This window comes from Phyllobates terribilis, unplaced genomic scaffold (assembly GCF_046119375.1).
Source record: "Phyllobates terribilis strain yellow unplaced genomic scaffold, ASM4611937v1 Scaffold_13__5_contigs__length_258822181, whole genome shotgun sequence".
In the NCBI taxonomy this organism is placed as follows: domain Eukaryota; kingdom Metazoa; phylum Chordata; class Amphibia; order Anura; family Dendrobatidae; genus Phyllobates; species Phyllobates terribilis.
The window spans coordinates 132,398,179-132,425,522 of record NW_027362773.1 but is presented as its reverse complement, the minus strand read 5'-3'; the positions used below and the strand labels follow the sequence as shown (position 1 = coordinate 132,425,522).

The 27,344-nt window shown below is 42.0% G+C and overlaps 1 protein-coding gene across 2 annotated transcripts in view; it reads left to right on the top strand.

Moving 5' to 3' along the window:
- The window catches only part of CHID1 (chitinase domain containing 1), a 560,444-nt gene that overhangs the window by 39,698 nt on the left and 493,402 nt on the right, over positions 1–27,344 (top strand). For both annotated transcript variants that reach the window (XM_073658695.1, XM_073658696.1), the window contains exon 7: positions 9,427–9,488. In XM_073658695.1, coding sequence (XP_073514796.1) covers positions 9,427–9,488 — 62 coding nt within the window. The remainder of the gene's footprint in view (positions 1–9,426; positions 9,489–27,344) is intronic.

The window sequence follows — 27,344 nt, the reverse complement described above, 5'->3', positions numbered from 1 at the left end:
TGCCTGTCCTTAGCAGTGGTTTCCTAGCAGCTATTTTACCATGAAGGCCTGCTGCACAAAATCTCCTCTTAACAGTTGTTGTAGAGATGTGTCTGCTGCTAGAACTCTGTGTGACGTTGACCTGGTCTCTAATCTGAGCTGCTGTTAACCTGCGATTTCTGAGGCTGGTGACTCGGATAAACTTATCCTCAGAAGCAGAGGTGACTCTTGGTCTTCCTTTCCTGGGGCGGTCCTCATGTGAGACAGTTTCTTTGTAGCGCTTGATGGTTTTTGCAACTGCACTTGGGGACACTTTCAAAGTTTTCCCAATTTTTCGGACTGACTGACCTTCATTTCTTAAAGTAATGATGGGCACTCGTTTTTCTTTACTTAGCTGCTTTTTTCTTGCCATAATACAAATTCTAACAGTCTATTCAGTAGGACTATCAGCTGTGTATCCACCTGACTTCTGCACAACACAACTGATGGTCCCAACCCCGTTTATAAGGCAAGAAATCCCACTTATTAAACCTGACAGGGCACACCTGTGAAGTGAAAACCATTTCCGGTGACTACCTCTTGAAGCTCATCAAGAGAATGCCAAGAGTGTGCAAAGCAGACATCAAAGCAAAAGGTGGCTACTTTGAAGAACCTAGAATATAAGACCTATTTTCAGTTGTTTCACACTTTTTTCTTAAGTATATAATTCCACATGTGTTAATTCATAGTTTTGATGCCTTCAGTGTGAATGTACAATTTTCATACTCATGAAAATACAGAAAAATCTTTAAATGAGAAGGTGTGTCCAAACTTTTGGTCTGTACTGTGTATGTATGTATGTGTGTGTGTGTGTGTGTGTGTGTGTGTGTATGTGTATATATATATATATATATATATATATATATATATATAATATATATATATTATACATTTTCTGTAGATAGATATTATTGCCTCTCCATTGTGGAGATATTAGCAATCAAAGTATTTGGCCCCTAAACAGTTGATAGATAGATAGATATGTACTTCCTTCTTCTGACGCTAACCAATCAGGCAGCAACGCACTGCGGAAAGACAAAAATGTCCCCTACAGTAGCTTAGATCAAGCTCAATGTGAGACATGTATTGAGAAACAGTCTGCTGTCCTCACTGACACTGGCACCAACCCGAGTGAGATTAAGGCTGTGTGCCCACTATGCGTTTTTTTAAGCGTTTCCACAGAGGCAATTCCGCTGCAGAAACGCTTAAAAAACGCTTGGTAGAAGGTCTGCCATGTTCCCCAATGATAATCCGCATGTGCTGTGCACATGCTGCGGAAATTTCCGCTGCGGGTTATAATTGCGGAAAAATCCACAGCACTACCAATTATTTTGCGGAATCACGGCGTTTTCTCCGCCATTTTCTTGCATTGGATCGCATAGATTCCGCATCACTGCATCTGTACATGCGGATTCCATGCGTTTCAATGTGCGGATGGTACCCGGTTCTGGAGAAGAGGAGACTCCCCTCCGGACCCGGGTACCATAGTACCTGTAAAAAAAAAAGAATAAAATAAAAAATAAATATTATACTTGCCTTCTGATGGCCTTGGTGTCCTTGTCTTGGCTTGCCGGCAGCTCGCGGTAGACTAAAGGACCTGCGGTAACCTCATTTAGTCATGTGACGGGTCACGGGACAGCTGACGTCGGCAGGTCCTTTAGTCTACCGCAAATTGCCGGCAAGCCAAGACCAGGACACCGGGGGCCATCAGAAGGTAAGTATATATTTATTTTTTACCATTCTTTCGGTCACACTATATAAATCCATGCCGGTTGCATGGATTTATATAGTGTGACCAAGTTGTCAAGCACTTTCCAAGTGATGCTGAAAGCGCTTGGAAAGCGCTTGACAACCCGCATGCGGAAATGCATGTGAAGAACGCTTCACATCCGCTTATCCCTGGCAGGAAAAACGCATGTACAATCCGCATGTACAATCCGCATGCGTTTTTTCTGCCAGGGAGATGCAGAAACGCTCAGGAAAAAATCTGGAGCATTTCTGCATCGTGGGCACATAGCCTAACTGACAGCTTTCAGCTCTCGTCTCCAGCAGTCAGTGTGGGAGGAGGGGCAGTGTTGCAGATTTGAGTCTCATTACAAACACTTCTAGTAGCTCTCCTCTCATAGTGCTGCCAGCTTTGCCAATCATGAGCAGATATCCGCATACAAGGGGAAAAAGAGCACACACACACTAAAACTTAGAGTTTAGAACAGGTTCTCTGTGAGATAAAATGACAGTCTGGTCTCCTCACTGCAGAGTGATTACGTGTGCCAGAGCACAGCACACCTGAATGTGATTTATAGCTCACGTCTCCAGCAGTCATTGTGATGAGAAGGGCAGTACCACAGAGTCGGCAGCGCTACACTTGCTTTGGCAATGCTAATGATTATTTGGTCTTGCAAAAAAAGCTCATTTGGATTTGAGAAGAGAGCCACTAGAAGTGTTCATAATAAAGTGCCAGCATCTGCAGCATTGCCCCTCCCCCCACACTGACTGCCTGGGATGAGAGCAGTAAGCTGTCAGCTAATCATACTCAGATCTGCTGTGCTCCAGCACAAGTCATCACTCTACAGTGAGGAGAGCAGACTGTCACTACATGCCTCACACTGAGCTTGTTGTAAGCTATTTTGAGGGCGTGTTCTTCTTTCCCCAGTGTGTTGCTGCCTGCTTGTAATTGGTCAGCATCATAAAGAGGAAGAAGTACACGCCCCCAGTGAAATCTCTCTGGTAATGCCCACTTGGACTTAACTTATTTTAACTGTTTAGGTGCCAAATACTTTGACTGCTTATATCTTTGCAACAGAGAAGCGAAAGTTAAAAAAAATATATATATATCTTCTCCTCTTCAGCATCTATAACGTCATGTGTGCAGTTCAACATGAAAAATTTGGTGAAAGGACCTATAACTTTTTATTGCTTCTGCTGATATTGCTGTATAAAGATTTGGTTTTTGAAGGATAACTTCTCTGTTTTTTAATGGCAACATTTTGGGGTAAATATAGTTTGTTGAAAAAAAAATCTGTTTTTTTTTTTTTCAGGGAAGGTAGAATTTTTATAATGGCATTTGCTTTGTAAGGGCTTTTTCCTTGGAATCCTTTTTGAAGTACAATATGATCATTTTTAATCCCATTTTTGGCATAGTTTAATTTATTATTTATGATGGTCATTGTGCCGCGTAATTAACAAGTTAATATTATTCTTTGGTTTAATACAATGACAGTGATGGCAAATTACTATAGTTTTCATTGTTTTACTACGTTTGCACAATTTGATAGCACTACTTTTTTGCCTTCTGTATTCTGAGAGCTATAACTTTTTTTTATTTTTCCGCATTCATTTCTATGATCATTTTGACCACCTCCTAATTGAGAGCACTTTGTCCTGGGACCCCATCATATTGATAGTGTCATATCTTATTGTTGGGACTCCACTATACATTTATGGCATACATTGAGGATATTCCATAAATGTACGAAATGGGAATACCCCTTTAAGCATCCCTTAGTGTGGACTCCAGGTAGCCAGATTTTTTTTTTTTAATCATATATTATGTCTACTGGGCGGGAAGTCTACCCTCTCCCACTAGGAGACCAATTTTGAATGCAATTTTGGGTGGTTGTCTGAGTGATGTAACAAGACTTCTTTCTTTCCAGTCAAGAATAACTGTCCAGTTATTCTGATCAGTTTTTTTTTTTTTTATCATAGTGGCAGTTTTTTCGGAGGTGGAGAGAAAAAATAGTTTCTCCATTCTGTCAGTATGTGATAATCGGACTGCAGTCTGATTTAATCCGAGTGCAGTTCGATGTTTTTCATCGACCCATAGACTTGCTTTGCCAATTTTGATCTGACACCCAGATCAAAACTGGACATATCTCAGAATTTTTCCCCGGACCACTTGGTCCCAGGCAAAATTGACATGTATGCAGCCTCAAAAAGTATAATGGGTAGAAGTGCTATCAGTGAAAATCACAGATAACTCATCCAAGAAAATTAGTCGTGTGTATGAGCCATAAGAGATTTCATTGCATTAAGAAATGAAGTTTTGACCTCCAATAGACATATTAATATGTGGACTTTTACCTTTTAATGTGTATAACAGTAACCCAGCATTCACCGTATCTCTCATTAATGGGGAGGTGGGGGATTGCTGTCATTTGGCTTTAGTCACTAGCTGTGCCAGCAGTGTGACCATGGAGTGCTTGGTATCCTTTGGATAATGCCATGTAGTGACCTTAGAGGCATTATCTGGGACTTCCAAATTGATAAAGCCATCATTATAGGATGGGTTGGGTACTGACTCTTGGCACCTCCGCAGGTCAGCTGTTTGAAGGGGCCCCGGTACTCTGGCGATCGAAGCATGCTCTTCCCGGTTTACTAGGCACAGCTCTGTCCTCTTTGTAGCTGCTCTGTATGCTATTGCATCTCAGCCCCGTTTATTTTAATGTGGCGAAAATGTTCTGAGTTCTGATACAGGGCATAGCTGCTGCTAACAATATGGAGCTGGGCCCAGTAAGCCGTGAAGAGTCCATGGTGCTCTACAGATCAATGCAATCCCTTCGAACAACTGATCGGCAGGGGGGCTGAGAGTCGTGCCACCACCGATCTGATATTGATGGCCTGTCCTAAGAATAGTCCTCATGGATTAACTCATTGAGAACAATCCTTTTTCAAAGCTTCTTAATTACTTGTACAGCACTCGACAGAAGCCACTAAACAATGTCCAGATTGGCGGCTTTCTACCGGGTACTGTGATTACTGCTATCAGCTCTTCAGTAGAGCTTCTGGATGTCGGACCCCAACCAATCTTATATTGAGTGGTTCCAAAGGATATGTTATCCTTGACAACTCCTTAAATCCCACTAAAAGAACTCTTTAAGAGCTACTCCTATGACTGCCACTTTAGGAGCCAAGACGACCATGCATCAGACCTGAGCGAACCCAAATGCACCAATTCCATATCTCTAAAGTGCAAACTTGCTCAAAAGATCAGGTTGGAGCTTTTCGAAACATCTACCCGTTTTATGGGTCTCCCCACTGATAGGTGGAACCTGGCAATCAACAGAGATTACAGAAGAAATTGTCTTCTACCTTGCAGAAGGACGTCCTGATGGGGGGGGGGTGCTCTAGATGACCCTAATATCGTTTTGCAAGGGGGTCGTTGCCACAGACCCTTTAAATTTCAACCGTAGGCTTTGGTGAAGCAAAAGGCAATTTTTATGCCAACAGTGTAAGGCTTTTCAGGATTGTTAAACAGAAGCTGTGAAACAGAGCATGTCTCTTACATACAGTAGATGCACTAATGTTTTATTCAGCAGCTGTACACAACTTTTTATAGCTTTTATAAATAACTTTAGTTTTGCAAAATATTATCCGAAAAGTGTTTTTTATTTTTACGAGAGGTGTAATTTTGCAGAGCTGAGGGCAGCGGAGCAGTTTGTCATTTCCACCTCCTCGGCGCTATTACTCAGTAGGAGATGGATATTTTTTTTCAGAAATTCTTGAACATACAGAATTAGCCTTGAAATATGTTTTTGTAAAAACAATATAAAATAATAGCATGGAGTGTTGGCTGCTTTATTCTATAAACTTCAAAGCCCTTGTGCTGTATGTCTAGTCTGAGCCGTCAACCATTGCAAGTCAAGGCTAATTATAAACTACAACTTCAGGCTGATGATTTGTTATTTTTCACACTCTACTTGCTTTTCCTTGTTAATTTTACACCAACATCTACTATATTGAAAACTGAGAAACCTGAGCAAATAATTTTTCTTTTCTCACTATTTGAAAAAAAAAATGGATCTGCACATTGCGTTCCAAATTATTATACAATTACTATTTTTGTTTGATTTTCCTAAATGGTCGATGCACATGAGTCAGTATAATGTTCAAATCATCAACCGTTAAAGATCTCATTTTATTGGACAAACCTCCCAATGATAACCGCAAACTCTGTATACTCTCAGATAATTTTCACACCTTGAGGTACCCTAGGGGCGTAGCATCTCTCTCACCCTAACTTAGGCTCTAACAAGACTTCACCACCACCACCTTAATGGGGTCGCAGCCTTGTTGGGACATGGTGGCCACCCACTACTCCATCCATCTGGACCATACAGGGTTGCACAGCACTCATCAGTAAACAAGACTGTTTTAAAATTACTCTTAAAGTATGCTTGGGCCCACTTCAACCGTTTCGGCTTGTAAGTACTGGTTAGGGGTGACCGATTAGTAGGTTTATGCACAACTGCAAGCCTCTAGAGGATCTTACACCTGAGAGGTTTTCAGGACTCCAGAGGCACCAGCAGCTTCAAATACCTTTTTGCTGCGTTGTAATGGTATTTTAGCAGCTGCTCTCTTAAGCTGATGAATTTGTCTGGCAGAAACCTTCCTCATTATGCCTTTATCTGCACAAACCTATCTGTGCTCTGCATCAGTCACAATTCTCTTCACAGCACGATAACCATGCTTAAGTTTTCATGAAATATCTTATGTTTTCATATCTTGTTCGAGGCATTGCACTATTTGATGCTTTTTTGGCAGCAGAGAGATTTTTTTCTTTACCATATTGCTTGAAACCTGTGTCCTATGTAATATAGAGGAACATCCTTCTTAAGTAGTTTTCCTTTAATTGGGCTCACCTGCCAAACTAATTATCACAGGTCTTTGAAATTGATTTCAGTGATCCAAAAATTACATCTTCATGACACTTAAATCCAATTTGTAAAAATGCCAAAAGACGCTAAATGTTTGCGTAGCTTCGAGTTGGCAAAAATACATGAATTGGGCCCTATGTGTCTGGAAGGCCAAGTGCTTAGCCTCATTGATATCTGAATATGCTCACTGGGAGTACCGATTCTCACTGCAGACTTTCAGCTGGTAAGGTGTCTTAAGTACAATGCCTACTGGGAAACAGTTTGGAAAAATAACTCTCCTACAGAATGAGGAAAGCTGTTGCTTTTAACTTCTTTATAGAGAATCAAATGGTCACTCTCATTTCAAAAATCTTTCATAAATCAATAATAGAGGTGAAAATAAGAAAATTTGTAATGTATCTCCTCAAATAAACTTCTTTCTCCACTTATGAGCCACTTCTTCAACTCCTAAATGCCTCCTAAACTTGTAATTATCTCGTAAAATAAATCAAATCTGACAGCAAGGTGTCAGACGATACCTCCTATTCTAGTCTATAGAGGAGAGAGAAGCAGAGTGAAAAACAAGCAGTGGCAGACAAGGCAGGCATATTGTGCTGTTATTGAGAGATTTAACATATCTTACAGCTGGATTCACAGCCACACAGCTAAGTACTGCTTTATAACATCCTTCATGCTGCTTCCACTACTTCTGAACATGTATTAAATAGACATAAGCAGGAATCTGTCTGTTTTTGTGTATAGGAGACATCATGACAGCTAGTCTCTACCCACTAGTTCAGAGAGAACGGACAATTAAAGATTGAGCCTAGGGGAAAACTGGTCAAACATGCAGAATGGAAGTCATGTAATGGCCATAAATAGTGTTATTCCTCACGGACACGTAAGAGCTGGTATTGAAAATTTACTAGAAGTGACAGATACATTTAAAAACTAGTTAATCACAATGTCCACATAGTAAGTTAAATGGCATTTCTCAAAGATTCATGCAAAACAAACTCCAGCTTCAAGTGCAAAGCCAAAGTAATGAAGAGATCCATTATATAAAATCAAATATATTTATTAGAAAATGAAACTTAAAAGCAACAATAAAAAAACAGACTGCCATGCAGGAACTCTGCTGGATCCTGTAAACATTAAGTGTATAATATCCCGAATGAGAGGTAGTCAATCATCAATGGGTGCTATAATAAATTGAGTCCTGTGTCCCCCCATCTAAACAGTTTTATACCATAGAACCTAGAGTATCACATCCAAGAAGTAAATGACTCTTGTACTAAAATGAATGAAATGAAATTATGGCATTTTAGGCTGACATCAGACAGTAAGAATATAAGACCCGCATAGACCTAGAATCAATAAAGATCAAGTGATCGGTATACAGTCTCAGTGTCTTAATCAAGTGGAATGCCAGAGTCAACCATACAAATAAATAAAACTACATCCAAAAGGTGCCGGTGATAAAACCCCCTTGGTGTAACGAAGGATGGTATGAATCAGGAGTGACCAGCCCAGCGTCCCTTCATCCCGACGTGCGTTTCGCCACCTGAGTCAACCATACAAATAAATTAAACGAAAGAATCAGGTGGCGGAACGCGCGTCGGGGTGAGGGGGCCGCTGGACTGGTCACTCATGATTCATACCATCTTTCTGTATCCATCCTGCTTGTTTCATTTTCTAGTAAAGATATTTGATTGTATATAATGGATTTCTTTATTACTTTGGCTTTGCACTTTAAGCTGAATTTGTTTTACATTTAAAAACTAGAATGACTAGAGTTTGCAACCAAAACCAGAGTCACCCAAGTTTAGACAGTACTATTCTCATCGGAAGTGTCGACTGTGTAAAATGCATTTGTAGCCGCTCTGATAAGATACTTATTCTCCTTATGGAGAAAACTATAAGGAGTTACAGCTGCAGAACAGTCCTGGATACTGTCCCTGGTCTGGCCAGTAGTCTTAACCATGTTTTATGACTTGCCCTGACGAAGCGTATTGGCATGCGAAATGGCCGTAGACTTGTTTGACCACATTCCTGTACCGTTTATGATATAAATGACTTCACGTTACGTCAGGGTGAGTGCTGTTAATTTTCTTTCTTTGACAACATGTTTCAAGACTTTACTTATAGGCGGCATTAAAGAGGTAGCATTTCTTGCTTCTAGAAATGCTATTTTGCATTGGATATCTCATGCCAAAACCTGCTGCCCACTGTTAACATCATGAGTACGTCTTCTTATAGATACCATGACAGATACTTTTAAGGGGGTTGGTCATGCTCGAAACAAAAGTGTGAAGTCGCTCTAAATGACTGCAGGCTGCTGAAACGTGACAGCATGTGGTGCGCACACTGTTACATTTCCCCAGTATTCCCAGTGAGATGTGTGCGATTTGTATGCCTGCAGTCACATGCCGACTAGACTCCTCTTGCTTCTGTCAATTCACTTCTATTGAGAGAACCCCAACGCATCAAGTCAGCACATGACCGCTAGTATGCAAATCGCATTGGGGGTACTGTGGAATCGTGACAGTGTGTGCAATACACTCCATCCCGATTCTGCAGTCACTTAGAGCGACTGCAAATTTCTGTCTGAAAAATTGGAAGCCTCTTTAAGATCATTGTTGCTAAGATTTTGTAAAATTTCTTTCTGGTGACTATGAACCTTTTGTAAAAGCTGGTTGTGAAAATCAATGTTGATTGGATGTGCGACATATTTGTACTTTTCTAATATAACGTCAAACATTCTTTATATCGCCAGGATGAACAGTTTGACGGCTTTGTGATAGAAGTTTGGAGTCAGTTGGGTGGACAGAAGAGGCAGTAAGTATTTTGTTCTGTATGCAATTTACTACATGGCAGTAAATTTAGTGATTATGAACTTGTATGGTCTGAATTAGATCATTAGAACCATGAGAAACTGGGAAATGTTAAAGGAGTTGTTCAGGACCAGCATATTGATGATCTGTAAATATAAACCTAGACAGATACATGCCAATTAGCACATAAAAATAGAAAACCTATAGAGAATAAGTGCAAGGCAACAATATACTCAGTAAAAAATAACTTTTATTAAATATAATAAAAAAAATGTTAAAACTGTAGGGCATAAGATAATCAAAGCCGATGATAGAAATTGTTAAAGGTACAAAAAATACACATAGACACGTGTTTCGCACCTAGCTTCATCAAGGGGTAATAGCAAGTGACACAACCAGACTATTTAAGGCTGCACTGGTCAATCGGAAATCGTTGTTAATTTGTCGCACATGTGAAAAGAGCATTAATGATATATAAATAATTCATCATTGTCAGATATTTGGATGTTGGACACCCGGCACATCCACTAATCAGCTGTCATCTGCTCTGTCAGTGGCCGGATGTATACGGAGCCAAAACCGAGCTGATCTGTACATTATTTAATGGCTGCGTCCGGGTACTGCACCTCCAATACTCGGCAGCAGCCTTTAAACCATGTACGGAGCTGTGGTTTTCGGCTACATACATTGCCCATATCCGGCCACTACCGGGGCAGATATCCGCTCACTCACCGGTCTCATATTAATGACCTATATGATGGATAAGTCTTCAATATATTTGACACTGACAACCATGATAAAAACAAATCCATCCCATTGACCAGGTAGGATAAGATAAATTGTTTAGCAAATTAAAGCTTACTGTGCACAAAGGGCAAAAATCAAAATTGACCTCTCTGCATCTATGGCATACAGGTCCTGTCGGCTCTTCTCCGCCTCTATTAGCGGTTTTCTTTGAGCACTGACTGGAAAGCTAATAACCTTCATTAGTTTTACAGGAGAGATGGCGCACAGTACACATACAGGCAGCTGGTTTTATCTGGTCCTCCTGGAGGGTGTAGGAATCCAGCTCCCCAGACCCTTCTAATGTAGTACATTTTGCAAGAATTGTAAAACGCTTTAAAATTAACTCACTTTTTTGTTCAATATTAAAGAAAATCTAAAAAGGTATTGTGAAGGATTACAAAAGAACGCACTGTTATGGAACGCACCCGAAGGCCAAAATCAGGCACTTGGGAAAGACGGGCCAAGTATGGATTGCGATTTTGGGGGGACTGGTGAGGGGTCTCCTAACCTAAACTCAACAGCCTCAGTGCACAGGCAGACGACTGTATAAATCAGACCGAGATCAGCGCACAATGCACAGACTGGCCGAGCGTGACAGCTTCATATATTTCCAGGCAGCTGTCGCGCTCGGGTAGGGAGAGCCGCCAGCCAGTCCGTTCATTGAAAGTACGGACTGTGATTTGGGGACTGGTGGGGGGTCTCCTAACCTAAACTAAACAGCCTCAGTGCACAGGCAGACGACCGTATAAATCAGACCGAGATCAGCGCACAATGCACCGACTGGCCGGCAGGTGTACTGACCTGAGTGTGACAGCTTCATATATTTCTATGCAGCTGTCGCCCTCGGGTGGGGAGAGTCGCCGGCCAGTCCGTGCACTGCGGTTTGATCTCTGTCAGATTTATATGGTCGTCTGACTGTGCCCTCATAGGTATATATGAGACTGTTCAGTGCTACAGACGTCTGAATTGGGGCATTATTCATGTGAATTGATTCAACCTGCAATACCAGACTGCCCATAGACCAGATCGGCAGTGGAAAAAAAAAAAAACAGTCCCTTTTTCCTAATCCTGGAAGATCCCTTTAAGGTTTTATGTTGCAGCCCAAGTCATTGCTGATTTGTTCTGTGGTAGAATATATCAGTTGTTGCTTCGGACGACACTGTTACCCCAGACATATGAGCTGGTATTTCATCATTGATTGATCCATAAAACAAGCTTCCTATGATTTGCTGTGACCTTTTAAAGTAACGCCGGCAAAGTTGGGTAGTCTGCGTGTTTTATGTATTCTCCTTGTATGTCTGGAAATGACAGTAGTAATGTCAGGATTGCTTCATACCAAACAAGCGTCCTCCGTGCTGCCATTCCCTGTTTTGATCTCTTTGTACAGAACTCTGGTTAATGATTTATGGATCCATGATCTGAGCAATCAGTAATTTCTGACACCTCCATTGTGTCATCATTTTAGAGCGCGCTCCCATTTCTCACTCGTTCTTTGTTTAATTAGTAGAATATCAGTTGATAGCTAATATTTTATTTTTGTGTTACATTGTATTCTGGATTTTATTATTCTTTACTTTCTGTACATTTTAGGCGTTTCAATGATGCCTCAGCCATAATAGCTTCTCACTACTTCACCTTCTCCATGAGAATCGCATTTGTCAGAGTAGCTATAGCAGCATAGAATGGATTCATCTAGATTTCGTCATGTTTTATCTTTAGTAACTTGTATAGGAGGTGAAGAATTTCTATTTAAAGGCATTATCAGACCAAACGCTGGACCTGAATTGTATTTTTCTGTAATCTCTAAGCATCAGTTTTACAATACCTGCACAAAAATACAAGGTGAACATTTTTCAGATCGTTTTCATTCACACTATCCTACAACTTTGTGTTCTCAGCTTCTATGCAAACTTGTGTTTCTATGGTAACAGACTACAAACCATCTGTGTGTAGTCTGCTGATTGCACAATCATTCTACTTTTCATCTGAAGCACACTTTTTGCTAGCAAAAATTGGGACAAATGGAAGGGATATGATTGCAGGTTCAGATTACTTTGATGGTTTGGCAGTAATCTATAGCCAGGGGAGGATCATAAGTCATCATCGGAACTGGACACACAAAACAATAAGGATAGATCTTTGATGGTGCATCTTCTGTACTTGTGATTCCTTATTAGAACGTTCCCTAATGAGTTTGTTGCAGTTGCTGCCGTTCTTATTGGCTGCTCTATAGCCATAATCCTTCTGCCACCAGTGTGCAAGAGGATCCAAGTGATCTGGCTGATCTGCTAAGCATGTGTGACCACCAATGGCCAAATTGAGGACAGCATGACCGTAGCCTGGCCGCACAACTACAGCCTGGTATGGTTTTCTCTAAAACACTCTGGCATTTCAGATAGAATATAGTTTAGCGATCCAACCAGGGATCACATGACTAATCCGGATCAGTCCCTGCCAGATTCTTCTCAACTTCTTCAGTTGATTGACAGGTCTCTGCTATGTGTGTACAATGGGTGAGACTGGAGCGGTGCAGGGAGCTTTTGAGAGAAATATATACCTGGCTACAATTGTGCAGCTAGGCTTGATTCATGCTGCCTGTGTTTTAGGGCAGCATGATTCAACTTACATGCTCCCTTTAATTGATGATTTACCCATAATGTAGCTCATCAGTGTGAGATCGGTGGGAGTCTGTCACCCGGCACCCCCACTGGTCAGCTGAAGTTTTCCTATTCCATTTTTTTTTTTAAACACCATTCAACAATAAGGAAACTGCTAGCGGTTTTTCAAGCAATAATGTTGGAAAATCGTTGATCAAAAAGACGCCCTGGAATCTTTTGAGACTTCCCATTGCTTTGTATTGTAAGGTTTTTCAGCGTCGTCAGAGTGGAAGCGACCTGAAGAAGGGTCAGGTCACCTTTTTTTTTTTTTTAACTGCTTGGTGTCTTTGGAAACCTAAAACAGATAAATGACGCTCAAAGGATTGAACATATGCACAGTAAGTTGTTTTTATATAGAAATGCATAAATTCATTCTTTGGAGCATCTATTTAGCACTTTTTCAGATGTTATTCAGAGCAGAATCCTTAAGGCGTGCTCCCATAATGAATGCAGACCATTCATTTACTCCAGAAAGTTGTTGTAAGCTTTGAAAAGTCTCACGCAAGTTTGATTCATCTCTGCGTAAATGGGCCGATCTAGGGAGTAACCAACGAGGAATGAGGTGTGGCCATGCCCGCTAGTCAGATTAATCAAAAGTGATGTATCTGTCACGGGTGTGTTAGGTTTGACAGACAGTCATTCTGGATCCGGATCTAGAAGGTCCCTGCGCTTAGCCTTGCAGACGCCTTCTTGATCCTTTCATCATCTCTCCCTCTCTAGGACCCAGCGGTGATCTCCACCTTCTGCTGCTAATTAACACACCCTTGTTGGATCTTTAAATACACTCAGTTTCTCCAGAGAGTTGCTGGTGATAGAGTAAATTCCTCTGTTCATGTCTGGAATCCTAGCAGTCTGCTAGATTCTCCTTGGAGTTCCTTTTTGGCTTGTAGTCATGATCTTTCTGGTCTCTTCTCAAAGCTAAGTGTATCCTCTTGTCTGTTTCCCTGGATTGTCTTTAGTTGCAGCGGGGCTGACTAGTGCTCACCCCTCCCCCTCCCTACCAAGGGCCTAGCTATAGGGACAGCCAGGGCTAAGGTATCCTGCTCGGAGATATGTGCGGAACGTATTTAAGGATGATAGGGGAGCCAGGGTGTTGTTAGATCTGCTTAGGGGTCTCCACTCCCACTTTCCCTAGTTGCCGGGCTTCCCCCTTTTTCCAGTCTTCGTACGCTGGGATCTTCCCATACCTAGCATGACCATATCGCACAGATGCGCAAGCCACTCGTAAGAAGCCCCAAAATCTTTAAGAAGTGGCATGCTCCTTTTAATGAATTTTAGCGCCTTGTACTCTAGTAAGACTGGTGTAGTGGGAGCATGCAAAACGCCAGTCTTAATGAATGAGTCCTCTATATTCTTTAATGGCTCTCATCAGTATATTCAGGTGATAGATTGACTTTGTCTAGGATACAATTTTGCAATTTTCTAATACTTTTTAATTTGAGAGATGGTTCTGCAATGGGCTGTAAATACGGATAATTACATATTACATGGGAAACTGTCTTCGGGAAAAAACTCATTTTGCCTCCTGCAACAATGTAAGGAGTAAGGCGGGCTTAAATTAGGACAAATTGTTGTTTGGGGATCGGGAGTGGAGCAGAGCTGGCGTCATATGCTCATCTACATATCCATATGTCAGGGCCTCCGTGGCTGCAATGTGCGGCACAGGTGGCAGGTACTTTAAGGGTGAGGAGCATAGTAAATCTTCAGTACGGTGATAGATACTGTCACTTGTCACCGAAGCAGAGCTTACTTTATGACTCCAGAGCCGCGACTGTGCATTAGAGAAATACAGCCGGCATAAATTACTGCCTCCCATGCCGACATTTCACACTGACCAATATCCAGACCAGAACTATGAAACCTGATATAAATCTACGGCCGGGTGGGCATTATCATGTCGAATGCAAGCGCTCGTCTGTCTGATGCAGGAATAGGAATGCCTTACAGTGGTTTTCCAGTGAATTAAATCTTAAAGGAGCATAGCAGGAAGTTTAAAAAGAAAAAATTTGCTGTACTGTGCGACACTATAATTTAAGGCTTAGTATACATTTTTTGCAAAAAACGTGTCAACCAAATACCCTGTTTTTTATCACCTTTTTACTAGCACTTGCTGTTTACTGTTACTTTTTTATAACAGAGTATTTTTAAACTTTTGTTTTACTGTGTCCTTGTGTGTTTCACTATAATTTAAGGGGTAAGGTTTCTCCTTGTATAGAGTTACATGCCAGGTGTGGCATGCCAGTATGAGGAGACTTAAACACTTTGCATGCTCCTCTGGGAAATTAAATATGCAAATTGTCTCTTCAGAGAAAAAGAGAACTTGACCTCTATAGCGCCATCTATTGGAAGTAGCCATCCTACAAGTTCTTATCAACCCTTTAACAAGCCTTGAAATGTCTTGGGATAAAAGCCAAATCAGAATCTAAATTTGCAGACAGTGTTTGGGGGTATTGCCCCTCGTCAGTGCAAATTATGAGATCTGATTTGGCTAGGTGAGAGGCTAAGATTGACATCTAAGGGGTAAGGTTTCTCCTTGTGGAGAGTAACAGGCTTTTATCCTAAGTCATATTTCAAGGGTCGATAATGACTTGTAGGATTTCTGCGTCCAATAGGTGGCGCTAGAGTTCAAGTTCTTTCTCTCTGAAGAGACAATTTGCATATTTAATTCCCCAGAGGAGCATGCAAGACGTTTAAACCTCCTCATACTGGCGTGCCTGACAAGGAGAAACCTTACCCCTTGGATCCCAGTCTTAAGGTACCGTCACACTTAGCGACGCTACAGCGATCCCGACAACGATACGACCTGTCACGGATTGTTGCTGCGTCGTTATGTGGTCGCTGGTGAGATGTCAAACAGTCAGATCTTCCCAACGACACAGCAACAATGCGGCGACCCGTAGCGACCTGTATAACGATGCAACGCAAATGCACGCCTATGTATCTCAGTTCTGAGTCACCAACGAGGTCGTTGGTAAGGTGTCAAACACACCGATGCATGCTACCCAGTGGGACCTCAACGATCAAAAACAGGTCCAGGCCATTCCGACACGACCAGCGATCTCACAGCAGGGGCCTGGTCGCTGCTACGTGTCAAACGTAGCGAGATCGCTGCTGAGGTCGCTGTTGAGTCACAAAACTTGTGACTCAGCAGCGATCTCGCTAGCGATCTCGTTTAGTGTGACGGGGGCTTTAGGCTTTTCTCAGGAGTGGGAGCCAAAACCAGGTGAGGAACAATCAGAGAAAAGGTAGAATAGAAACAAGTCACCAATTCTGCATTTATCACCCACTCCTGGTTTTGGCTCCCACTCTTGAGAAAAAAAAATGACCGAATACTGATAGTGGGGCTGTGGCCTTAGCTTCTCACCCAGCCAAATCAGATCTCATACTTTGCACTGATGAGGGGCATTACCCTGAAAAACTGTGTCTACAAATTGAGATTCTGATTTGGCTTTTATCCCAAGTCATATTTCAAGACTCGTTAAAGGGTCGATAATGACTTGTAGGAATGTTACTTCCAATAGGTGGCAGTAGAGTTAAAGTCCTCTTTCTCTCTGAAAAGACAATTTGCACTATAATTTCAGAAATGTTGTACATGTCCTGGTTATTCTCTGTGCCAGGAACTGCTACGTTGTCCACCTTGTTTACACGCAGAGCAGTTCAGTAAGCAGGGACTGCATGTGATTGACAAATATGCATTTGATTCCCTTATTTGTCAGCACAAGGCTGCCCTGACAACACACAGCATTTTTCATAAAAATAATACTTTTTTTACTGACACTTTTTTTCCAGCTTCTTTTCTAGAGTTTGACGTTTTGTTCTTTTTTATTACTTTTTTTTTTGTTTGTAGCTTCTTTTCTAGAGTTTCTGACCCTTTTTTCCCCCCAGCTTCTTTTCTAGAGTTTTGGTCTCCTTTCTTTGCAACCTCTTTTCTAGAGTTTCTGCCACTTTTTTTTTTATTTTTGTTTGCAGCTTCTCTTCTACAGTTTCGGACTCTTTTTTTTTGGTGCAGCTTTTCTAGAGTTTCTGACCTTTTTTTTTTCCAGTGTTTTATTAACACTTTTGGTGCATTTTTCAGGTTCTCTGAAACACACACTGGAAAACCATAATAAATCATTAGGACTATAAGTGATACATGTCTACAGCCCATGATACTGATAAGAAGACATTTGCTGCATTCACTGTGAACTGTAGAATTATTATTACTATTATTATTATGTATTATTATTTAACAATTAATAATAAATATTATTTAATATAATAAAGATTATTACTATTAATTATCTGTATAATTAATAATAATACAGGGCAAAAACTGTGGTATTGGGGGCTTTTAGAACGAGTAAAATGTGTAGCCATCCATATCTGCCTCAACAGCTGAGGGTTTTTTGTAGATAGACCCACATCAATCAGTTGATCACTAATGGGCCCTCAGAAAGGGACAAAACCTCCAATGTTTCCTGAGGATAAAATCACTGTTAGATTCGGTTCACACAGACCATAAAGTTTTCACTGCAAATTTTGCCACTTATCTGGCTGTGCATAGTCCGCAAAATCTGCATACTCATTTTGGGACAGATTCTCCCCTTCTACTTTATGCAGTGAAAATCTAAAGAGAATGAGCATGCTGCAGAAAATGTCTGCAGCATGTGGATGAGATTTCTACAAATCTGTTTCGCTTGCCAGATCCTGTAGTCCTCTGGGAATTTTACCTGCTCAGATCTGCTGTTAAAATCTCCAGCAATTCCTATACTCTGTGGATGTAACCTTAGAGTTGAGATCAGTAACCTGCACACAGCAGCTGTTGAGAAACTACAACTCCCACCACAGCTACATGCTGAGTGGTTGTAGTTTCGCAGCAGGTGGCTGGTGGCCATAGATATGACACAGCTGACGGTCGAGCATTCGTTCTGTAGACAGCTATGTTTCTTGAATCCCCCATATGGCTGAGCTTCATGTGTTTTTAATAGAGAGTGGACAGACCCGCTGTCAGATGAAAATGATCAGGAGTTGAAATTCCATCTGCCCCATCTTTCTCTCCCCCCAAAATCATGTCGGGAAAGAGTTGGGAGACCCCATACACATCAGATTGTCAGCCGGTCCCAATGAAATCGTCGCGTTTGGCTGACTTTCATCTATTTGTATGGCGGCCTTTAGAGTCATCTCGGCATCATAGAAAGTGACGTTTGATAGCGATAACAAATTCTTGTAAACTATGGGAGATTTTTGATATTTAAAGGGTAATTCACACACTCATCCTTTACACATAATAATATAAATCAATGCTGGAAGCTAAACAGCATTGCCGAAAATAGGAGAAGAAAATATTATGTGCGCCAGACATGACTGTATGATGCATAAGAATCAATGATCCAGCAATATTCTGCACATTTTTTTGCTACATTTCAAAACACTCTCCCGTTTTACAAGCCGGATCAATTTGCAGTAAATCTGCACTTACTAGTGCTTAGTAGTATATAACGGAGGCAAGCGCTGGTAATTTCCCCTGTGATTCCCAGTGATGGCACTAAGTGTCAGTGTTGCCATAACTCTCCCCTGCATTAGGCGAGTCCTCTGGAGCGTGAGGTTGGGATAGCAACTCGCGTTACCACCGCTTGGGTTTTTGCACAATAGCTGCGCAGCACCTTTTGATTCTGAAATTGTCTGATCTCTTTGCTTCAAGGAATGATTTACAGAAGACCTGTATGTTTCTTCAGAAACAGGCACCAGATTTTAACCCACAGTTCAGTGTTTGTCAATCTTTCATTGCTCAAAGCATACTGTCTGTAGAGCTTGCAAATTAGCTCCGCCACAGAACAAAAGAAACTATCCTGCAAGGACCACCTAGGAGTAGCTAAGCCAACATCTGACCCTATAACCATCCTTGCAACATGACCCAGGATAAATGCCAGGTCAGGTTGTAGCTGCTGCTCTGTATTCTCAGATCGGTCGCCCCCGTGATTGAAACCGAATGATGGCATGGAGAATAAAGTTAATTTTCTCCCTGCTGCATTTGGCTACGCGCAGGCGCCGGGCAGCATAATGACACTGTTAACTTGCAGATCAACCGCATAGTTGCAGGTTAATAGCGTTATAACTGGTGACAGGTTCCCTTTAAGCCCCCCATATACAGACTAATGTTGGCAAAAGCCACCGATATCGACAGGTTCGGCCGACTGTCTAGTATGTATGCGAGCTCTGGTCAATTTATTGTCAGGGGAAATATCAATCTGGCATGTTTAATTTTGGACTGCCAATTCTATTGTCCCATAGATAAGCTCCTGCCAGACAATGACCGGTGACTGCTTTCTCATAGAGAACACAGAAGCGCCAGGCCAAACAAGTGCTCCTGTGTATGGGAGAGTTTGCAGGTGGCGAAACGATTGTCCGGAGCATCGTTCAGCCGACAACCATCCAATGTGTATGGCGGACTTTAACTTTGTTCTTCACTGAAGGTCTGCTTTGATTTAGTCAGTTTTTGAAAGGAAAATATACAAAACAATATAAACAAAGTTCTATAAAATGACACTAATAAATGTATGGAAAGGGCACATAGTAATATTGCTTTATACTATTTTACACTTTATATAGGCTTTTGTAGGTCGGGAACGACGACTGTTTAATCTACTTTCCGGAGCACTGCCCAACTTTTAAAGTCCCCAGTTGTTACATAAGTTTTATTATTACACTTCCCGCTATCTTACTAGGTGATTACTACACGTGTGGCCACAAGTTTGCCTCTTATTAACCCATCAGCCTGTAATAATATGTAAATAAGGACTGATTATAGGGGCCAGGCCAGAATAATTGGAGACGTCTTACAACGGTGAAGATCACAGCCGCTTATGACATGCGTGTTTAAATGGTGCTCGTAAAAGGAATCCTGCAAGTCACAATTTCTATAATGATTATCAGTGGTGGAAAGTGTAAGGAGCTTCCCATATTTTATCAGTCAGATCCCTCCATGTCTAATTTACAGATTTGTTGATTCATTGTAAACACCTTTTTGTTGCAAATGTCAAATCTCCCACCCAAAAAAGTGTTAGTACTGCTGTCTTGCATTTTTTTTTTCGTAAATGATTTACCTGCTGCCAGTACAAGGAAGGAGCCGCTCCAGCCGAGTCTCACTGCTTCTAAATTATTTACTTTCATTGATCGGTGCCCAGTTGGTATCTGCATGTGGGCAGCTCCTTCAAAGGCTAATTCAAAAAGAAACCTTGTAGAAAACTAGTTGAAGGTAGTAAATCTACTGATTAGGAACATAAATTCGCAGGAAGGTTATTTACAATGCATTCTCATTGCATGATTTTCCATGTGTGATGTCCCGGAGCAGCATTGTTATAGCATCGGTTATTCTGCTATCACCACATATGAGTATATCTACAGGTGGAGTTTTTTTTCTACCTAATTGCATGTGTTATGGGTTAAAAATAATTTTTTCAATTAAGTAAAATTAACATTTTTTGACTGTTTAGCCAACAAGGAGCGTCTTAAAATTTTGGACTGTTTCCGAGCCAGCAAGGTAGACAGGAGCGTAGAGCTCTACGCTCCTGTCTACCTTGTCTACCTTGCTGGCTCAGAAATATGGCGGTCATATTATTCCACCACGATATTCCTATGGGAAAATATGACATAAATTAGAAATATATCTTTGCTTCCCTCTTTCGGTGCATGCAATTTGCCATCCACCTCTCACCTGACCAGGAGGAGCAGTGAGGGATGTAGATGAGACCTCATTGTCAGATCATAGGAGACACAATATGAATTGTAGATCTGTCTTAAATTCCGTGGTGGTCTCCTGTGCCAGAAGGTCTCACAGATCCAATCCATAAAACCTTTCTGTATTTAACCTGCTTGTTTTTGTACTATTTTTGCTTTGTGTGTATGTCTTATTATTTTTTTCATTTTTTTTGTAACTTTTTAAGCACTGTACTCCTTTTTTTTATATATTAAATTTACAATTTTATAATTTTGTTTCTTGCTGGTGTAAACGTACCCACAACCCTGAAGAGGGAAAGTATAAGCTTGGTTGTGCTTGCCAAAGTGCAAGAAGAGTACCTATCAGGTGCTTGGGAAAGTTGGGTGTACAGGTATACTAGTGTGTTTCCCAGGGTTGGCATCTCGCTAGCCTATCAAAATGGTGAGTGGTAGCAGCAAGAAGTGTGGTGTGGATGTGTGACAGGCTGCTGAGTGCACTTAGCCTATTGCTATAATGGCGTGGAAGAATGAGTGTGAGAAGCGGAGTCCCCCTTTTACAGTCATATCCGAGTCATGTGGGCTGTGTTTGTGACCTAGACACTTTCTGTGCCTTTCTTTACAAGGACCTTGGCATCACTGCAAAGAGGTGTAGTGTCCTTGAAAGGTGGTGTCGCCTAATTTGAGACACGTGTGCTTAAATTGCGTCACCATTTTTACACCAATGTCTGGTACAAACTAAGTTAACTAATAATATGTGGTATAAATTTAAAGATGCTCCAAATTTATCAAACAGCATGAACTGCTGTAACAAATCTGGCGAATTTTAAAGGGAATTTGTCATGTTAAAAGAAAAAAAAGCTATTAACCTGCAGATATGAGGTTAATCAGCAGCTTAATAGTGTTCTGAAGCTGCCCGGCACCCACACTGAGAGCCTCGCTGCCAGGAGGAAATTAACTTTTATTCCTCTTGGCAGGCTTGGGCTTTCAGTCATACAGGTGTCGCTGGCATAGCGTCAGTCACTGCTCAGTACATAGTGAGCGGCGGATGTAATCGTGCCCCCGTCACTGACTGACAGCCGACTCCGCATTAGAGCCAACTGTCAGTCAGTACCAGGGGCACGGTTACAGCTGTCGCTAACTATGCACTGAGCGGTGACTGATCCCGTGCTGACCCACCCCTAGTACTGAAAGCCTGAGGCTGCCAGGAGGAATAGCGTTCATTTCCTCCCAGCAGAGGGGCTCTCAGCGCGGGTGCCGGGCAGCTTCAGCAGCTATCAATGCTAAATAAAGCAGCATTTACTTCTAGTTATCACACTGGATAATATTTTGTGCTGAAGTTAACCCTTATTATGCATGACTTTGGTCATTTGTTTTGTGCATAACCCATCTACTGGCAGTAGTGCAAACTTATTTGCCTATAATCAATAAGCTCATTGGCTCTGAAGAGGGCTTTCTGTCTATTCTGGTAGAGCCGCTGAGCTCACTGATGGGTTGCTGCACTGTCAACTTGATATCAGCACCATAGCCAATGTCTGACACCAGGAAGAATGGCAAAGACTCGCTGGTGGACTTGGGGAATGAGTATAGTACAGTTAGGGGACTGCAGAATAGTGCAATGTTAATCATAAGGTTTACATTTTCAACCAAGGCTGTGGAGTCGGAGTCTGTGTCCATTTTGGTGCAGTCAGAATCTGAGTCGGTATAAAATGGGCCATAAATAGGTTATTCCTAACCTTAGAAGTTATCACTTATCCATAGGTGATAACTTGCTGATCGCTGGAATCCCCACCAATCTGGAGAGTAGGGCCCTGCAAAGCTCCATCTAAATGGACTGGTGACGGGGTATGCTCACTTTCCCTCCCTCCATTCATTCTCCATTGCACTGCCCTGTGATTGGGAACAGCAATCAGCAAGTTGGTGTTCACTTGTAAAGATGGGAATAACCCTTCAAGTGAATACTGAAAAACTATGCATTACATTTACACCTTAAATGTGTTGCCCTTAATGGGAATCTGTCAGCAAGTATTTGCTATTTAATCTGAGAGCAGCATAATGTAGGGGCCGAGAGCCTGAATCAAAGGATGTGTCACTTGCTCAGCAGTTTGCTGTAGTTTCAATACAATCAGTGTTTTACCAGCAGGAGATTATCACTGCCAGACTAGGTGTCCTGTGCCTGCTAGTCAACTGCTCTATTTAACCACGTCCCCATCATTGATTGGAAGCTTCTTGTGTACACTGTAAGCAAGCTGCCTATCAGTGATGTGGGCGCGGCTATACAGAGCTCGGCATGCTGACCATTGCTACATCTACAGCAGAGAAAACAAGGATTTTATCAAAACTGCACCAAGCAGCCCGATAAGTGACACATCATTAGAATCAGGGTCTCTGTCCCTACCTGATGCTGCTCTCAAACTCCATAGCAAAAATTTGCTGACATATTCCTTTTAAAAAGGTAGTGACAGATCTGCTTGATTTACTAGTGAAAAATCTACATGTAGTATGCGCAGCATATCAGTAGATAATTTGCTTAATAACAGATGCCTAAAGTAATATTTATAAAAGATTAAACGGTTTTAGGCGCCTTTTTGTTCTATTTTTAACAAGACAAGTCCTTTTAATGAAATTCCCCTTTAAATTCTCTGTCCCTTGAAATAAAAAAATAAAAGGATTATAGATGAGGGCTGGCCCTGGGGTTGCATTTCATTGCTGTGCCAGAGCAGGTGCCTTCTGTATACCTCTCATGCATCAAGCACCGGGAGAGCTGTCAGATCTCCGCTGAGCCTGTCACCCACTCACTTATCCAACCACCTGCTTGAAATGCTCCCTACATCTAGCAATTCCCGGGGGAGCCCAGCTTACATTTTCATTTCAAACACACCGTTTGTCTTAAGCTTTATAAAGGTTAATGGGAATAACTGCGCCTGCCTCTTGTGTAACAAGGTGGGGAGGGCAGGGGAGGGGGGTAATTACTTATTGGAGAGCGGTCTACCTCTTTTGACGGCAGTCTCATTCATTTAGGGGCAGCCCGGCTCATTACAGATGAATTTCCTAAGGGACAGCACATAGCTCAAACCAAAGGGAAGCAGCTGGAGAATTGCTGCAGCATTCCTATGCCCATTAGGTAACCCTGCAGCATACAGCGCCAGCGCAGGTAGATCCATTTCTTGTATTTTCAGATTTAGGGTATGCAATTAATACCATGGGGGCTGAATTGTTTCATCTTCCATACTTTTACACAGACGCTTTATCTCTTTTTCACATCATTGCAAATAGTTGGCATACATTTTTACTATATGTAAAGCTGATCTCTGAGCGACAAATTAAAGGGGTAACATGTAGAACAAATCTGTAGAATATTTTTTAAGGGTCTGAGCATTTGGGGTCCACCACTGGGACCCAATTTTTAATGATTAAGACTATAATGGCCTTTGCCAAGGCTTGGACTGGCCCACGGGAGAACAGGAGAATCCTCCGGTGGGCCTCCCCCTCTCTTATATGAGCAGTACTTGGCACAATATACTGGAATCACTATGTACAGACAAAGGCTGCATCTTATTCATGTAACAATCTACCCAGTTCATTGTTATTATCCTCAATCATAAATGTATATATCACATTTGCATGTAGTTGAAAAGTGGGGCCCTGGAGTCGGTTACTGGTAAGCCCTTGGCACCCCAGTTCGACACTGCCTATGCCCCCTAGGGGAAAATAGAGGTAAGGTCTGTGCTCAAGACTATGAAGTGTGATAGAAAAAAAGTTGAACCAGTTTTTATCACAAAATACAGTAAATAATGGCCGTTTCCCTCACTTGCCATATACTTCAGTGGCTGTGGCTTCTCTTTCATTTTATAATAGGAGTACCAAAGGACTCCCATTTTCCTGATCGATGTCGATCCCAGGGTTTTGACCTTCAGCAATCCGCCCTTATAGCATACACGTATCCTATAAATTTTATATCCAATCAAATGTTATGATCCCCGGTCACTGGATAAAGCATACGAAGTGGAACAGCACTGCTCCGTTAACTTGTAGTGGCTGCTGCCATGAACTGCAGATTAGCTCTTGCTCTTCTCAATATCTTAATATAAAATTAATGGAAACCCCCTTTAATTAAAATCAAGCAGCTGTCCTTATCAGACTCCTGAGAGAGAGACCTCTGGAGAGGAATCTTCATTTTGCCAGAGAGGGAGCAGACCTGGGTGGAAATGATTGCTCCTTCTTCCCTCCTGTCTACTACAGTATTGGAGAGTATTGTGGAGGAGATCAAGCAATTACAGGTTCCCTTAGGGGACTAACTAAAAATTTTAAAAACATTGCCAAATATAAGAAAAAAATTAAAGTTGAAATCACTCATATGTAAATAGCTAAATATGAAATTTTTATATAAAAAAAAATGCAAAAACATTTTATCCCATAAGGTAAATGCTGAAACGAAAAAAAAAAAAAATGAAAAATCTATCGAAATGCATGGGTCACAAAAATTACAGCTCATCGCAGCAAAAAGAAAAAAAACAACAAGGCTATGTTGATGGAAAAATAAAAAAAGTTATGGGTCTTGGAGGAAGGGGAGGCAAAATTTTAAAACTGCCATACCTTAAAGGAGTTGTCCAGTACTTTTATAGTGATGGCCTATCCTTAGGTTAGGTCATCATTACCAGATCGGTGGAGGTGTGACACCCGCCGACCAGCTGGATGTGCTTGGTTGCAGAGTGAAATGGCACAGCGCCATCAACTGGATAGTGGGCACAGCGAGGTACTGCAGATCTACCCCTGTGCATTCACATAGGGGTGGAAGTGCAGTACCCAGCCGCGGCCACTATGGAGTTGTGATGGTCCGCAACCAAGCACATCCGACTGGGAACAGCTGATCGGCGGGGGCGCCACCACCGATCTGGTGATGATGACCAATCCTAATGAGAGGCTATCAATATTAAAGAACCAGACAAGTCCTTTTAAGGCTATGTGCACACGATGCGTATTTCATGCGTATTTTGTGCGGAAAATTCCGCAGCGTAAACGCATGAATTACGCATGTTAGCCTTCTGCCATGGTCCCCTATGGCATTCCGCAATTGTAATGCCCACGATGCGGAATTTTCCGCAGCGTTTTGTTGTGCGGAAAATTCCGCAGCATGTCAATTCTTTGTGCGTTTACGCATGCGGAATTGCCATCTACAATGCAGTAGAAAACGCAAGGCAATTCCGCATGTGCAAAACGCGCGAATTACGCGCGAAAAACGCATGCCAAATTCCGCATGCGTTTTCCAGGAAAAAGGACATGCGGAAATGAAGCGGAAATTTCCGCTTCAAATACGCATCGTGTGCACTTAGCCTAAAGGGTTCCAGAAAGTCTGGGTCTCCATACAGCAGTACTAGATGTATGGCACTGATTGACGGACCTGCTTGAGGTTTTAAACTGTTCAATGTTCTAGTCTTTCCACATTTTAATTTTGGGTATGTGCACACGATGCAGAAATGAAGCAGAAAATTTCTGCATCATTTCTGCATCTCCCTGGCAGAAAAAACGCATGCAGATTGTGCATGCGTTTTTCCTGCAGAATACATGCGGATCCACATGCAGATTCACATGCGTTTCCGCATGCAGATTGACAAGCGCTTTCCAGGCGATGTTAGCATCACCTGGAAAGTGCTTGATAACTAGGTCACACTATATAAATCCATGCAAACAGCATGGATTTATACAGTGTGAACCGAGAGCGTGTATATACTTACCTCCGATGGCCCGCGCTGTCCTGCTCAATCTGTTCTCCCGGCTGCCGGCAACTTTGAATTGAAAGACCTGCCGACGTCAGCGTCACGTGACCCGTCACATGACTCTGACGTCACCGCAGGTCCTACAACTCACTGCAAAGTGCCGGGAACCAAGCGGGAGCGCTGTGCGGGCCGACAGAAGGTAAGAATACATTATTTTTTATTTTATTCTTCTTTTTACAGCTTTTTTAATGGTACCTGGGTGTGGATGAGACTCTCCTCTCCTCCACACCCGGGTACCATCCGCACATTAGAACGCACCAATTACGCAAGTACAGATGCTGTCTTGCGGAATTGGCGCGTTCTAATGCAAGTCAATGGCGGCGAAATCGCCGCGTTTCCGCAAAATTAATTGACATGCTGCGGATTTTTGACCGCAGCGTTAACGCTGCGGAAAAATCCGCATCATGGGCACAGCACATGCGGATTTCCATTGGGGAACATTGCTTCCCTTCTACCATGCGTTTTTCATGCGTTTCCGCGGCGTTTACGCAACTGCAAAAACGCCGCGGAAACGCATGAAATACGCATCGTGTTTAGGCTGTGTTCACACGATGCGTATTTCATGCGTTTCCGCGGCGTTTTTGCAGTTGCGTAAACGCCGCGGAAACGCATGAAAAACGCATGGTAGAAGGGAAGCAATGTTCCCCAATGGAAATCCGCATGTGCTGTGCCCATGATGCGGATTTTTCCGCAGCGTTAACGCTGCGGTCAAAAATCCGCAGCATGTCAATTAATTTTGCGGAAACGCGGCGATTTCGCCGCCATTGACTTGCATTAGAACGCGCCAATTCCGCAAGACAGCATCTGTACTTGCGTAATTGGTGCGTTCTAATGTGCGGATGGTACCCGGGTGTGGAGGAGAGGAGAGTCTCATCCACACCCAGGTACCATTAAAAAAGCTGTAAAAAGAAGAATAAAATAAAAAATAATGTATTCTTACCTTCTGTC